This window comes from Euphorbia lathyris, chromosome 7 (assembly GCF_963576675.1).
Source record: "Euphorbia lathyris chromosome 7, ddEupLath1.1, whole genome shotgun sequence".
Lineage (NCBI taxonomy): Eukaryota > Viridiplantae > Streptophyta > Magnoliopsida > Malpighiales > Euphorbiaceae > Euphorbia > Euphorbia lathyris.
The window spans coordinates 78150634-78166250 of NC_088916.1; the positions used below are offsets into that span (position 1 = coordinate 78150634).

The 15617-nt window shown below is 31.7% G+C and overlaps 1 protein-coding gene across 1 annotated transcript; it reads right to left on the reverse strand.

Annotated features, from left to right (window-relative positions):
* Positions 1 to 1525: 1525 nt before the first annotated feature.
* Positions 1526 to 5172, reverse strand: LOC136235835 (uncharacterized). Its single transcript, XM_066025885.1, has 2 exons — positions 4468 to 5172; positions 1526 to 2483 (listed from the first exon to the last, which is right to left on the reverse strand). Exons 1-2 carry the CDS (start codon positions 4930 to 4932, stop codon positions 1707 to 1709), a joined length of 1242 nt encoding a protein of 413 aa, XP_065881957.1. The 5' UTR covers positions 4933 to 5172; the 3' UTR covers positions 1526 to 1706.
* Positions 5173 to 15617: the final 10445 nt, after the last annotated feature.

Below are 15617 nucleotides of genomic sequence, written 5' to 3' on the forward strand. Positions count from 1 at the left end.
GGGCGAGCTGCCCGGACACTCGTCGTTCAACATCAGGGTACTGTGTGTTTCTTAGAGATAGTCTTATTTCATGGTCAGCCAAACGACAGCCAACTTTGTCTCGATCAAGTGTCGAAGCTGAGTATCGCAGAGTCGCGAACGTAGTATCCGAAACATGCTGGATCCGGAATCTCCTTCTTGAGCTTGGGTGTCCAATTCAGAAATCAACCGTAGTCTATTGTGATAATGTCAGCGCAGTTTACCTCACAGGAAATCCAGTTCAACACCACCGTACCAAACATGTGGAGATGGATATTCATTTTGTTCGGGAGAGAGTCGCCAAAGGCGAAGTACGCGTTCTTCATGTCCCTTCTCGGTATCAGATCGTTGACATCTTCACCAAGGGACTGCCCTCACCTCTGTTTGAGGATTTCCGAAATAGTCTCGATGTTCAACCTCCGAACCTTTCGACTACGGGGGTGTATTAGAGATTATCTCATTTATTTGTAAATTACATATTATCTGTATCTAGTTCCCTATCTCCAGCCTAGAATATAGGAATAGACATTCACTACAACGTGAACTGTATTCTGTATATAAAGATAATTACTTATCAATAACAGTCACTGAACAATTTAATCTGTTACAAGCACCTTGTTTATTTATTTACGAATTTTGCTTGTGGGCTTGTTTATGTATACAATTAAAGTGTTATTTGCGAGCAAACTCCATAAATATAATTAACGATTTACTCTCAAACAATTCATGGTTAGATAATTTTCTTAATGAAATAAGTTCAAAGAGGATTTTGGACTCGAAACAAACTCGAAATTCGGCTCGAACTCATTTATTTTCTAATGAGCTGAACTGAGCCGAGCCGAGTTTGAGCAAGACAAAGCTCTACTCGGATTCGAGCTAATTTTATAGCGAACCAACCTTGAACAGATCAAAGTTTGGCTCGATTATAACCCTAGATAAATCTACTCACTTTCAACGTTAGAGCAAACCCGATAAAATTTTATAATAAACACATTACCTATCAATAAAACTAAGGGGGCGTTTGGTTCACAAGGGGTAAGGGAAAATGAATCAAGAAAGGGAAACTAAAGGAAAGGAAATGAATAACCATTAATTTCCCTATGTGCTTGGATATGTTTAGGAAAGAGAATGTGGTAAAGGGAATCTAATTCTCTAGAGGGCATGTGGTAATAGCTTAACCTAAAGTGGGGTAATAGCTTAATCTAAAGTGGGTAAAGGGAATGAATTTTTTTTTATAAACAAACAAGAACAAAGGGATGAAACCCTCACATTCCCATTCCTATAGACCCCAAACCAAACGCCCCCTAAATTTTTACCAGTTACGTTCGGTAAACACGATAAAGATTCATTGTAATAAAGACTAAATTTTAACTAGATGAAGAATCCAAATTCAAATCTAATAATAAGCATAGATGTCCTTCCAACTCAAGCCAGAGTCAACATTGGCAACTAAATTTAAGTATAATAAAAAAAATAGTCCTGCTTGATGTTTTTCCCAAAATAAAACTGGAAAAAAAAAACAATTTTCAAGGTTTTTTTTTCTTTTAAACAAAAAATTATAGTACAAGATTATGATCCCATCTATTATTCTATTCGACTAAAAAATTTGTTCACAATTCCTAAAACACTCTCAACTTTTCCTTCATTTTACAATCTGACCCCTAATTAATCCAAAAATTACACTCACTTCAATTACTTTTCTCTAACCCCAACTTACAAATCTCGTCCGCCGGCGGACTATCCCACCTGAAAGTCCGCCATCTCATTTCATTGAAATCAGCAACACACTCCTTCATCTTCAAATCCCTAATCCGCTTCCTCACGGCGGCGCGTTTCTTCCCGGCGACTCTGTCAAAAATCTTCTCCCAACCTTCTTCCCATTCATCTTGAGCATTACAGAGATCAAGCGATCCATTTTCCCAATCAGTCCAACTCCATCCCTTATCAAGAACTGACATCGTCTCTCTCACGCACTTCCCTTCGCAGATCGGAGTACACGGCCGGCACTTGGCTCCGCTCAACGGCCCTGGACTCGACAGCGCCGCCACGGGAACGCCGTACTGTCCCGGAGGAAAAACGTATCTGCGATCGGAAACGATGCAGAAAGGGAGGCGTCTGGCTTTGTAGTATATACCGTGGCTGGTGAGTTGAGCTCTGAAGGAAGTTTCGGAGTTGAGATTCCGGTAGCCGATGGAATCAAGTTTGGGGATTAGAGAGAGACGGGAGAGAGCGACGACTGTGGAGTTGTAATCGCCGATTCCGAGACGGTCGTTGAGGCCGCCGTAGTTGGATCCGGGTGGGATTAAGTAATGACCCGGGATGAAATTTGAAGGGTGAAGTGGAGCATTCCAGTATCCATCAACTCGGGTTCGGATTATCCAATCGTAGATGAACTGGTTTTGCTTTTGGTGTTCTTGGATTAGTGTTAAACATCCTTCAACCAGGTTGAAATATTGCAGTAGTCCCTGCAAAATTCAAATAATTCCTCAATGTTTTGAATCAAAATCATGATTTTTGGAGGAATTTTCTTAGAATAAGCATTATTTTGAGAATATCATCTAAAGATTCTATTGTAATGTCATTTTTAAATAGGTTAGGAGTGTTAGAAAACTTTTTAAAACACCAGTTTCAAATGTAAAAACCGATAATCTGGATCATCGGATTAGTTCATCGGATTCAATATATATATCAAATGTTAAATCTGATACCTAATAACGATATAACGTATTAGGTATCAATGATTTTTGGAGAATTTTGAAGAGATTATATAAACTTAAAGTTTAGTTAAAAACAAATTCTATTCTAATGTCATTTTTAGTCGTGTCGAAATATACAAAATCAGTATTTAAAACTATCGGTTCGTCTGGCACTAAGTATTCTAATGTCAGTAACCGATTTCTTTACATTTTATATCGGTGAACGGCGGTTTTCTATTTTGAGAAGGTTATTTCTTTACATTTCACCCCGGTGAGCAATGGTTTTCTATTTTGATAACTAAATGATTTTTTGAAGGTGTTTGAAGGGATTATGAGGATGTTTGGCTTACCTACTGTTTGCTGTTGGAAAATACTGTTTTTTCAAAAAGCAAAGATTTTCTGTTTTTGTAAAAAGCTACTGAAAAGTGTAAAACGCAAACAGAAGATCTCTAATCAAACACTTGAAACTCTCTCTCTTTTTAAATGAAAAGTCAAACAAGAACATGAAACGTAGCCACCAAACACTCTCAAACTTAATGTTCAAATAATAATAAAAAAATCTATTCTAATGTTATTTTTAACCGGGTCGAAACACACAAAATCAGTATTTAAAACATCGGGTTATATATCTAAAAAAACCAATAAAATCATTTCATTCAATATATGTCAAATCTGATTACTAGCATAGATGTCAATATTTTTTGGACATTTAAGGTCGCGTTTGTTTTACCTACTTTTGTTTTTACCGGAAAAAAAAAGAGTTGTTTTTCTAAAAAAGCAAATATTTCCGGCTTTTGTAAAAAACTAATTTTCAAGTGTAAAATACAAACAGAAAAATACTAATCAAACACCTAAAACTCTTCCTTATGAAGTGAAAAGTTAAACATTCAATTTATTTTTTATTTTATTTTTTTCATTTTTTCATGAGCACCAACTCAGGGTCACCCTTAACAAGATGATTCAGTAACCAACCAAATACCCACTCACCCTCAACAAGATGATTCAGTAACCGATTTATTTACATTTCACACCAGTGAATAACTGTTTCCTATTGCATTTCATACCGGTGAACAACTGTTTTTTACTTTAATAACCAAATTAAGAACTTAAAATTAATATTTTAAGTATTTATTCCCCTAATTTGATAACCAAATTAAGAATTTAAAATTAATATTCGAACTCTTTATTACAGTAGTTTTTTAACAGTATTACAGTAGTTTCTAACTTATTGAATAACAAGCCAAAAAATTTTATATAAGTAAAATGTTTTTTATCTAGTAATCCATTAATATTTAAATTCACTAACTATTGATATATAAAGTACCTTTACCATTTATGATATTCAAAATTTATTTAAAAAATATATTCAAACCCTTGAAAATCAAAAAGCATCGATTCAATAAGCATTATTTTGACAGAAAAAATTGCATCTCATTTTTTAATAGATTACGGATTAAAGAGCTCAATCAATCAAACAAAGAGTAAAATGAAAGAAATTCCTGAAATTCAAGTTTTGAGTTACTGTTTGGATCGAAATTCCTAATTCTAGAATAACTTTTCAACTTCCTTGATTTCAAAACTGACAAATCAAATGAATCAGAAATCCAATTCGGAAGTGCACAAAAACAACAGCCAAATCACTAAAACAATAACTAACTTAATCGATTTGTCCATAAGCCAAAAACTAACAAGAACAGCCAAAATCAACAATCCAATAAGAACAAAAAGAACTGCAATGGAGAGATTAAAGAACCTGGATTCCATTAGGAGAGCCGGCGGAGGTGAGAACACGGACTTCAGCTTCAGTTTCGTTGATATTTCTAGGTTTGAAGATACGAATTGCGGCGATTCTAGGGGCGATCTTCAACAGTGAGAATTTGAATGAATTTTTATCCAAAGGACTATGCAGAAACAGGTCAGCGTTTGGATAAACCTTTAGAACACTCTCCACAATCGACGGTCCAGTAAGCTCGAATCTCCTAGCTCCACCAACTAAACACACAGCGATCTTCCTGCCGTCTAATTCGTACACCGGCGGAGGACTAGAAGAATCGGCGGTAGTCCAATTGAAGAAAAACGATGCGACAGGGGCAAAAGCGGTGGGGAAAGTAGAAATAGGAATAGAAGAAACACAGATATAAACGAGGAGAAAGAAAGCAGGAAGAATTAACAAGAGAAATCTCCAATCAAGATCGGAGAAGCGTCTGATAACAGTCATGGAGGATTCTTGTGAACTATTGTTCTTCAGAATCTGGTCAACGCCGTTGTATTGAAGTCCGATTTCAACGATGCCGGTGGCCGGAGGTGAATTCTATCCATGAAGTGGAAGAGAAATTGGTGGAGGAAATGAAATTGGGGGTTTTAGGTTAAGAAGAAGATGAGAAAGCTTTTTGGCGTGATTTTGAGATTTTAATTTCAGATTTGAAAATATTTGCTTTATTATGAAGTTAGCATAAATGTATACTATCCCTATACCTGGTCGGTTCTTGGATTTGCTTATTACTATTATTTTTTTTAAATCACACTGAAAATATAAATTTAATTTCGGAATATGATATAAAAAAAGGCAAAAAGCATTATTAGGCTCCGATCTTTCACTTTTTGGTTCATTAAGCCCTTGATTTTTTATTTGGATACATTAAGCCCCTGATCATTTAGTTTTGGTCTCATTAAGCCCTTGATGACCAAAAAAATTAATTTTGAACATACAATTCGGTTAACAGACTATTATTCATTGCATTTGTATTCAAAATTTGTATTTTTTTCACTGTTTGAAAGCAGTTTTGGATGTGTAATGTGGCTATAGGAAAACTGTAAAAACCTTAATTCAAACTGTAAAAAATAATTTTTTTAGTAATTTCAAATACAGATGAAGTTAATAACGTATTTTTAACAGAATTAAATGTTTATAACTTACTAATTTGGTCATAAAGGGTTTAATGAGACTAAAAATAAATGATCAGGGGTTTAATGTATTCAAATAAATGATCAGGAGTTTAATGAACTAAAAAATGAAAGATCAGGGACCTAATGATGTTTTTTTTGCCTATAAAAAAATGTCTCTATTTTTACTAGTCAATATGTAATTTTATAAAATAATACAATGACATAATGAACAAATTTAGTTGGAAAAATTTAAAAAATAAATTATTTGGTTTTGTCTATTTGTAAAAACAATTTCATACTTTATATAAATAAAGTGTGAAATAATGTTGGGAAAACGGGTAGACGCTAATTAGTGGATAGAATTTTTATTAATTAATCGAAATTAATTGATTGGTATGTTTATATTTTTAAATTTGTAATAAATAAATTATAATACAATTATATGAATACAATTACTATATGAATACAATTATAATACAATTAAAATATGAATTATATTATATAAAATATTTAAAATAAAATAATATATGCATTTCAATATTTATTATATTAATATTTTTGAAAAATAAAATATTTTAATAAAAAATTTGTCAAAAAATATTAATATCTTTAAATAATAGATTTATAATTTTTTCTTTTATTTTTATATGATTTAATATTTTGTTTAAAATTGAAAAGGGTGATGTAAAATTTAAAAGACAATTTTTTAAAGTGTCATCCTAGCAGTCAAAAATTGGTAAACCGGTTCAAACTGCCCGATTAATCTCTGTCTAGATACCGATTAGGCAAATTTTTAAAAAACTAGTCTGGAGTTTGGGAATTTGTATTTAAATGATACATGAGTCAATTTTTCAATCAACAAAACTTGTGATTTAATTAATTTATAAAATCAGACCTTATATATAGGATAATTTGCAAAGTCAGTCTTTTCAATTGATCCAAATCGCTCGCTTTAAGGCTAAGTAGTCGCGAAAAAAAAAAATTAACGGAATGTTTGAATTTGTAAACTACGAAAAGTATAGACTCTTGTTTGCAAACTTTTAAATCACGGGATTGTCTATCGACCAAACCACGAAATTTATGTTTGTACATTTTCCAATTTAGTTTTATATGTCAAAATTTTGTAGCGTGTTGTGTCACAAAAATCTATTACAATTCATCTTCATTTTGAACATATAATACATGTTATTTGTTAAGTATTTCATAACACAACAATTATGTGATTGTAACAAGCCTAAGCGTCCGTTACAAATTTATTAACACTTGCAATTGTAACGGTTTTTTTTGTCTGGGCACATTATGATTATCAGTTAGATTTACCTTTTACGTACAAAACAATAATGTTAATTAGATAGTGCAATTTCAAGTTCACTAATGAAAAATAGATTGTTTTCATGTGCAGTTCATGTTACGGCTAGCTTTCAACCTCCAATTTTCTTATCCAATAAGGTTTGAAATTACACGGCTTTTGTTGATGAAAAAAAATCATCTTTTGTCAATAAGCTTAAAATTGCATCAATGAATAATATTAAATCCGTCTATGGAGCTTACAAAATAATTGCATCAACGTATAAGGATATAAAATAAAAATTTAACATTATGGTTATTAGACGGATTTAATATTATTCGTTGATGCAATTTTAAGCTTTATTGATAAAAGATGATTTTTTTTCATTCGTGTAATTTCAAACCTTATTGGATAAGAAAATTGGAGGAATATGTAATACAAAATAATTTTTGTCCAATTGGTTAACACAAAATAATTTTTTTTATTCACGTATGTATACATTCTATTTGATGAACAATAACATGTAATATAAATAGAGTGAAAATTATATCTGAAACTAATAATACTTATCAACAATACTGGGTGTTCGTTTTTTGCCTTTTAATTTTAAACAGAAGACAAAAAGTGTTTGTTAAAAATTTGAAACAACTGTTCTGAACAAAAAGAAAATCAACTAATATTAGTGTTCTAAAAATCGGCCAAGGCGGCCGCCTAGACGGAGATTTTTAGAACACCGTCCTGATTTCCACTAATTGGGCGGCATAAATCGATTGGCCGATTTTTAGCCTCCTATGCGGTCTCAGGCGGTCCTAGGCGGGTCTAGACGGCTCCCAGACAGCCTTTTTGAAAAAATTGGTCCTTAAATTTTATGTCAATTTTTTTAATTTAAAAAAAATATTTAAAAACCAAAAAATAAAAAAAAACCTTAAAACTATTAAATTTATTTTTAAGAATATTAATTTTATTTTATTTTCACACATTTTGTTATAAATGTTATTTTATTGTTCTATTTATTATTTTTTAAGGACATTAATAAAATAATATTAAGATATGTATGTTTTTCTATCCTAAATATTTTATATTAGTAGTTTTACATAGTATAATTCATATATTAATTGTATTTATATAATACTTTATTTAATAATGAATAAATACAAAAAATATAAATCTGATTAATCTTTGATTAATCCCCGATTAATCAGTAAGGGTCATTTCCGCCCGACTAGCGCCTAACGTTTTTTACAACCTTAACTAATATATGAGTAACAGCTAACAACACCAGTAAACAATAAACAGAAACAGGTGAACCAAATGGACACGACATCTTAATTTAATTAAAATGATGAGAATTAATGTTTTCACACCTATGCTTCTACTATACATAAAGTACATAAAAATAAATAGAAGGCAAAAAGCATATTTAAGCCCCTGAACTTTACCTGTTTTAAGGATCAAGCCCCTGATCAATTATTTTTCCACATTGAACCCCTAATCATTGATTTTGTTATGGATTTGGCCCTTATTTAACTTTTCTGCCGAGTTTAGACTGCATACATCGTTAGAGCGATTCGGCTTGTTGACATGGACAAATAAAAAAAAGATTTCTTTGACTAGGAGAGATAAAAATTAAAAAATAAAACGAAATTATAGAAATTAATTTTCAGTATATTCTTCCAAACTCGATTTTCTTCTCTCCCATTTTGTGATTTTCAACATTAGAATTGCCAAATCGATCTTCTCATCTCCTAAACTCGACAAAAAAGTTAAATAAGGGTCTAAACCATAACAAAATCAATGTTCAGGGGCTCAATGTGGAAAAATAATTAATCAGGGGCTTAATCCTTAAAACAGATAAAGTTCAGGAGCTTAAATATGTTTTTTTGCCTAAATAGAATTAATGTGCTTTAAGCATACTATGATGATATCTATGTTCTCATGCTACTTGGTTAGACCATATTTAATGAACAAATTTACTCACAAGTTAGATACTTGAATTACACTCTTATTTTAGAATAATATAGTAAACCTAATATCTCCCATTTAATCAAAGCTTATAAAAATTAGAGGAAATATGATAAAAAAAAAAATATCATCTCGGCCAAGCGGAGTGTGATTTGTGAAATTTACAGTTAAAATATATGTAAGTCAATTTTTCAATCAAATAATACTTGTGGTTTAGTTAATTTGCAAAATCAGAATTTGTATTTTTGGTAATTTGCAAAGTCAGTTTTTTTAATTGCTTCAAATCGCTCTCTTTTAAGGTAAATAGTCACGATAATATTCTTTTACAGAATGACTACGTTTGTAGACTTCACAAAACACGGACCCATATTTGTGAACTTTTAAACTGTCTTTATAAATCAGTCAAACCATAAGATTTATTTCTGTACTTTTTTCTAAAAATTAATTGAAAAACTACATTAGTCCATTATTTATTAATGGAATTAAAGCAGTATAAGCTTCTTGACATATTTACTTCGTGTTTATTATTTAGTAATATTTGTCTCTTAATTATCAAAATATTACTATTTGGGCTCTAATTTATTATTTGGCGATCTTTAAAAAAAAATTTATTATTTGATGACATATTCGAATTAATTGATAAAATCTCAACCAATGTAAATAGTAAAGTGTTTTGTTTTTTTTTAATAGTTCCATTACCACCTCTGTTGGTTGAGATTGAACCAATTTTGATAGATCAAATGTTACCAAAATAATTGATCACATAGCAAAGATAACCAATTTGGATAGATCATAATATCATACACAATTAATTATATTATATGTGATCAAATGAGGAATTTTCTTCTCAAACTGCAATCGTTAAATGTCACGTTGACTAGCCAAGAAAGACCTAGGGTCATTCACATTTATACCCAAGTCTTGCACATATTATGAAACCTTAGTTAAGCCTGGTACAAACAGTTTCATATTGACAACGGGCTTCCTCCATTTAGCAGTTGTTACGTAGAGATCCAACTCATCTAGGTGCGAGCGTCTCGGACCTTGTCATCCTTTTTTATGTTCAGCAAAAGAGAACCATTTTTACAATACATCGTCACTTAACGATTTTTTAGGACGACACGGGGTGTGTCCTTTCCGGTGCATGTTTTAATTATTAGCCTTTGTTATCATGTTTTAGGCTAATTCGATATGTCAGAGTCGTCACCCTAGATAATGTTCGGAAACATAAATTAGATGACATACGGGTTAACACTATGTCATTTCTTTAGAGTTAGGTTCGTGCATTAAAAAAAAATTAAGGGTTTGATTAATAAAATCGTAGACTCGTCTTCCGTTAAAATACCAATATTTCTATGCCGTTTTCAGTTCATATAATTCACCATACAAATTGCAGAAAGCGATAAATAAATTCGGAATTATAAATTACATCCCAATTTGATATCAAAATCCTATATAATTGATCTAGCCCTAAACAAATCTATTAAACCTCTAAAACAGATAAACGTTAGTCGGCGGAATGTTGGGACCCGTCTTTCGGATTTATTCTACGATGTCGAACTCGATCATGTAGGAGTTAATCATATCCTAGAAATCTAGAAATCTAGCACAATAACAAAGCAATTCGATCTGTGTATTTAGTCTATCTATTCTAATCGATTTAATATTTAATTATGCCAGAAATACCCTTTAACCCGTAATTGATTAACTTTTACATATTAAACAACTACATGCCTAAAAATGCCAGTTGAAATATAAATATACCGAATCTGGAAACAACAGACTTAACCCAACAAAATGGACATAAGGCATAAATTCTACACTTCTGCATCAATAGCCGATCGACTACCATAGGTGGCAGATCGGCCACTGTTGGAGGCCGATCGGCCACCACCTACAGAATTACAGAATTCTGCTTCAATCCACAACAATGGAAGCAACTAAAAAACGAATTAAATACAGATTGCAAGTAAAAAAGAGGTTTTAAAACCCTTCATATGTTACCTTTTGGGCTATTATCTAGCTTTGTGTAGATTGTGGAATCACGAACAAGCTTTCGAACTAAATCTAAGCATAGTGATCTGAATTGTTGAAATTAGATTCGAACAGAAACATAAAAGCTTCAAAATGTGTAGTTTCAACCTTTCTATTGCAATTAAACGTATAAGAACTCTTAATTTGGTGTTTTGAATATGACTTTCTGATCTTTCTCACTCAACTTTTGACTTTCTGAACTCTTAATTTGGGAGGTGTTCATGAATGGTGATTCATTCGGTGTATAGGGCTAGATTCTTTTTCTCTATATCGTCCTCAAGAGACGACCAATTTCTCTTTCTGGAGCAAGTATAGACGATATGATGTTTAGTAGGACAAGCATTAGAATCATGTTTGTCTACTTGTTGGCTTCCCTTGCCTCCCTTAGTTCTACCCTTACAACCTCCATGTGCATAGCATGTTCAGCTTTTAGGATATTCATGGATTTCTGAATAGAATCTATGTTGTAGATAAGTTTTTCGTAATTTCATCCATGAACCTTCGTTGGTCATGATCCAGGACTCTAGGCATGTTTTGATTTGCTGATGCAAACTACAATGATGTGCAAGGGCTCTATCAAGTTGTTACTCTGCATCAACCAGACCTCGGTTCCTTGTTGATGGGGGCTAGGCTCGCTGAATTACTAGCATGATGACAAAACTACTCATCTTAGTCATGGTGCACTTTTGTTTCAGTCCATGTCCACCGCACCATTTGGTGTTTGGATTTTCAAACTTAGCTTATTGATTATACTAATCACCTGAAATGACATAAAAGTAGTTAGAGGATAGATCGGAGATCAGCAACTCCACTTTGATGATTAAGTCAGTGAAGAATAGTACTAAGTGAAAAAAAAGCTTTACCGTCGTTGAGAGAGAGAGAGACGAGTGAGTGTCCATTTTTTAGATATTTATAGTAGCTTTAGAAGTACTCTAAATTTTAGTAGATTTCCACATAGCAATACCTCAGTGGGTATACTGATTTATATTTTGGATGCCTACTACTTCCATTTTTTTCGACGCGAAATAAGAGGCAAGGTGCATGTTGCTCTCAAGATCTTCATTTGATTTGGACCATATGTCTAACGGTAATATGGTACACTCTGTGTAATATGATTTTTTTTTTTTACAGATGTAATACGATTCTTAGGTTTTGGTTAAAGTTAACTTGAATAAAGATTTCAGTTGAAGTTAAAATCGTTATCTATATATTTTTTCATTATAGAGATAGTATAAATCCGGCCCTATGATTATTACACATAGAGGATTTAATCTCGACGTTCAAAACATTGCAATTTTAACACCACCATTTACCAGACGATAGAAATTTCCAACTTTATTAATATGAAAAGTGAGGTTTTTTCATCTTTCATTAATGAAACTTAAAATTAAACCGTCTAATATACACGATAGACTTATAAAACTATATTGTTATATAGAAACTAAAATTTTAACTTATCCTTTTATTATATATCATTAAAGTTGGGGTTAGTTACATGTTAGTCAAATTTGGTTAACTATTTACAACAAATCACTAATATAAAATGAATTTTTTTTTTAAATGTCAAGTTTTTTTTTAAAAAAATGGTTATATCATCAAACATTGCAACTGCTGATTTTTTTTTAATTGGAAATAATTTAAAAATAACTGAAATTTGATAAAAAAAAACAAAAATGACAAAATGATAAAAATCCAAGAAAAAACAGAAAATGTTAAAAGCACAAAAAAAGTTATCAAACTGTAAAATAATTTTCAAAAGTGTTTTTATGTGTAATTTCCTCATAAAGTTGTTCAATTTTTTTCATTCTCATATATCATTTTATATTACAAAAATTAAATACAATTGCAAGCCTTTTAAGCGTTTGATTCAGTTTTGAAACTTGAAAACATTTCATTTGGATCACAAAGTTGACAAAACTTTAAATTGTATAAAAAGCAGAGCCGTTCTTTTTGCTGATTTCAAGCTCTATATTATCGCAGTGACCATATTCATGTCACCTGTAACACTTAGCTGCCATGTGCCTCCGATAACAACAAGAATGACCTCAATTATTATTAAAGAGAGGAAAATAAAAACACATTGAGTAGGAGTGCTAATGCATAATCATGTTATATTTTCTAGGCTTAATACATTTGCCCCTGAATTTTTTTGATTCGCTCTCTGAACTTTCAAAGTGTTCCGATAGCTCCTTGAACTTGCATAAAATGTTCAGTTAGCCTCCTGAACTTGTGTAAAATGTAATCAATTGATCACTCGGTCGTAAAAAAAAACAAATTAAATGCAGGGGATGTATTCCACGAGTCTTAAAAAAAGTAAAACGACCAAAATCAGAGTATACAATTCTAATATTAGAGAAGACAAGTTGTGTAGTTGAGCAAGCGATAACTTTCTTTTTAATTTATTTTTTAATTATGTAATAACATTCAAAGGTGCGTGGAATACATCTTCCGCATTTAACTTACTTTTTTACGACCGGATGATCAATTGATTACATTTTATACAAGTTAAGGAGGCTAACAGAATATTTTATACAAGTTCAGGAAGCTATCAGAACACTTTGAAAGTTCAGGGGATCAATCAATCTTTTTGGACAAGTTCTGAGTGCAAATGTATTTAGCCGATTTTCTATCATATGTTTCATATATAATTTTATATAAAAAATATAAAAAAAAATGCCTCCAACAAAAGTCAAATAGATTAGGTACCTTGAAATATGATTAAATAAATTAACACAAATAATATAGTATGGGAAAATTATCTCTGGGACAAACTGAAAGCTTTATATTTGTCCATTCATTGCTTCATGATAATAAAGTCCATTACGGTCTTCAAATTAAGATTAAAAGATACTCAAATAAATTACATCTACAACCACTGAAATTAAAGATGTTTCACGAAAGTCATTATTGAAATTCACAAAAGTCATTCCAGCTAATTTTTGGTATATAAAAAACTAACCGGAATATTAACGTACCGGACTCGTGTTAAACCCTTGATAAAAAAAAGCCAACATTGAACATAAAACTCGACTAAAGTGTTATTCATTCGAAATTTGTACTTTGAAAAATGACTTACTATGACCAAATAAATGATTAGAGACAAATGTATCTAAATAAAATATCAAAAGAGTTTAATGATTTTGAAAGATTAATAACCTCACAATACTTGGGTAAATTTCACCCATGGTGTACGACCTTTACCCTAAATCACATTTTAGTGTACAACCTTCAAATTGTCTCAGTAATATGTACGAACTTATAGGTGACTTCGCACTTTGGTGTATGGCCGGTTAAAATGACCGGTCAACCCAAAATCAACCCGCCATCTCATCATTTTTATTTTACCCATTTATAAAAGGAGACTCACACATAATATAATTACAAAAATACCCTTATCTTTAAATAAAAAATACTATGTTTCCATCCCTCCATTTCTCTGTCTTTCCTTTTTTTCCTGCAACCCTTTATCTCTCTAACTTCTCTCTCCATCTTTAATCCTTTTTGCAAATCCTTTTCTCTCATCAAATGCAAAATTTATTCTTATTTTATGAGCATTTTGCTAAAATCTCCAAAGTTTGGAACATTAAAGGGTCGTGATGAAAGACTGTCCAAATCAAGCTCCGTTCTGTTGTTGGTGGAATCTTGACGCGATTGAGACGAAGAATCTGGTTTTTTAGTGGTGAGTTTGTTGCGTTGTTTGGTCTTTCCCTCTTTAATTTTCTTCTTGCCTTTTGCTGTCCCGCTCACCCAACATCGCTGGCGGAATTGGTGACTTAATGATCACAGATTTGCATGATTTGTTCTTCTGATTCCAAGCATTTCCTTGAAGTTGCATCTGTACTCAAGTTTTATTCGTTTGGTTGGGAAAATGGCAAAGGAAATTTTGCAGTGTGTGGACTACAGCGAGGGATTGAAAAAATTAGAATTTTAAAAATAAGAACTTTGATAATTAGAACCAAAAAAAAGCATAAATTAGATTTATGAGCTATAATCCTTCAACTATATCCATTTGCAGAAATGATTAAAAATGGAGAGAGGAGAGTTGATTTGCTCGAAAAAAAAGGAAAGAAGAAAAGAGAGAAATTGAAGGATGGAAAGATATCATTTTTTTTATTAAAAAAGGGTATTTTTGTAATTATCTTATGTGTGGGTCCCTTTTTAATAAATGTGTAAAATAAAAATAATGAGCTGGCGAGTTGACTATGGATTGACCGGTCATTTTAACCGGCCATATACCAAAGTGGAAGGTCACCTATAAATTCGTAGGTATTACTGAGACAAATTGAAGATTGTACACCAAAATGTGATTTAAGGTAAAGGTTGTATACCATGGATGAAATTTACCCCATAATACTTTTGGCCAAAGAAAAATGTTTCTTAAAATGTGTCACATGGCATACACATAGGTGCACACAGTCATAAAATTCAAATAAGTCCAATATAACACTTATCAACCGGAATGATCTTATTAAAATCAAATGTGAAGTTTATTGATTTTATTGAAAAAAAAAAACGAAGTTCTCAATTTGTTGCCCCCAAATTCCAGTCTCCTTCCCTGTCTCTCATAAAGAAGTTCTCAATTTGTTACGTGGATATTCCTGGTCCACACAATTAATTATTTTAAATAAATATGAAACTTTTTTTGTGAGAGGAATAGGAAAGGGAACATAAACTTGGGGACAACAGATTATCTACCGAAAAATACAAGGAAAAATAAAGTGAAGACAAAGTGA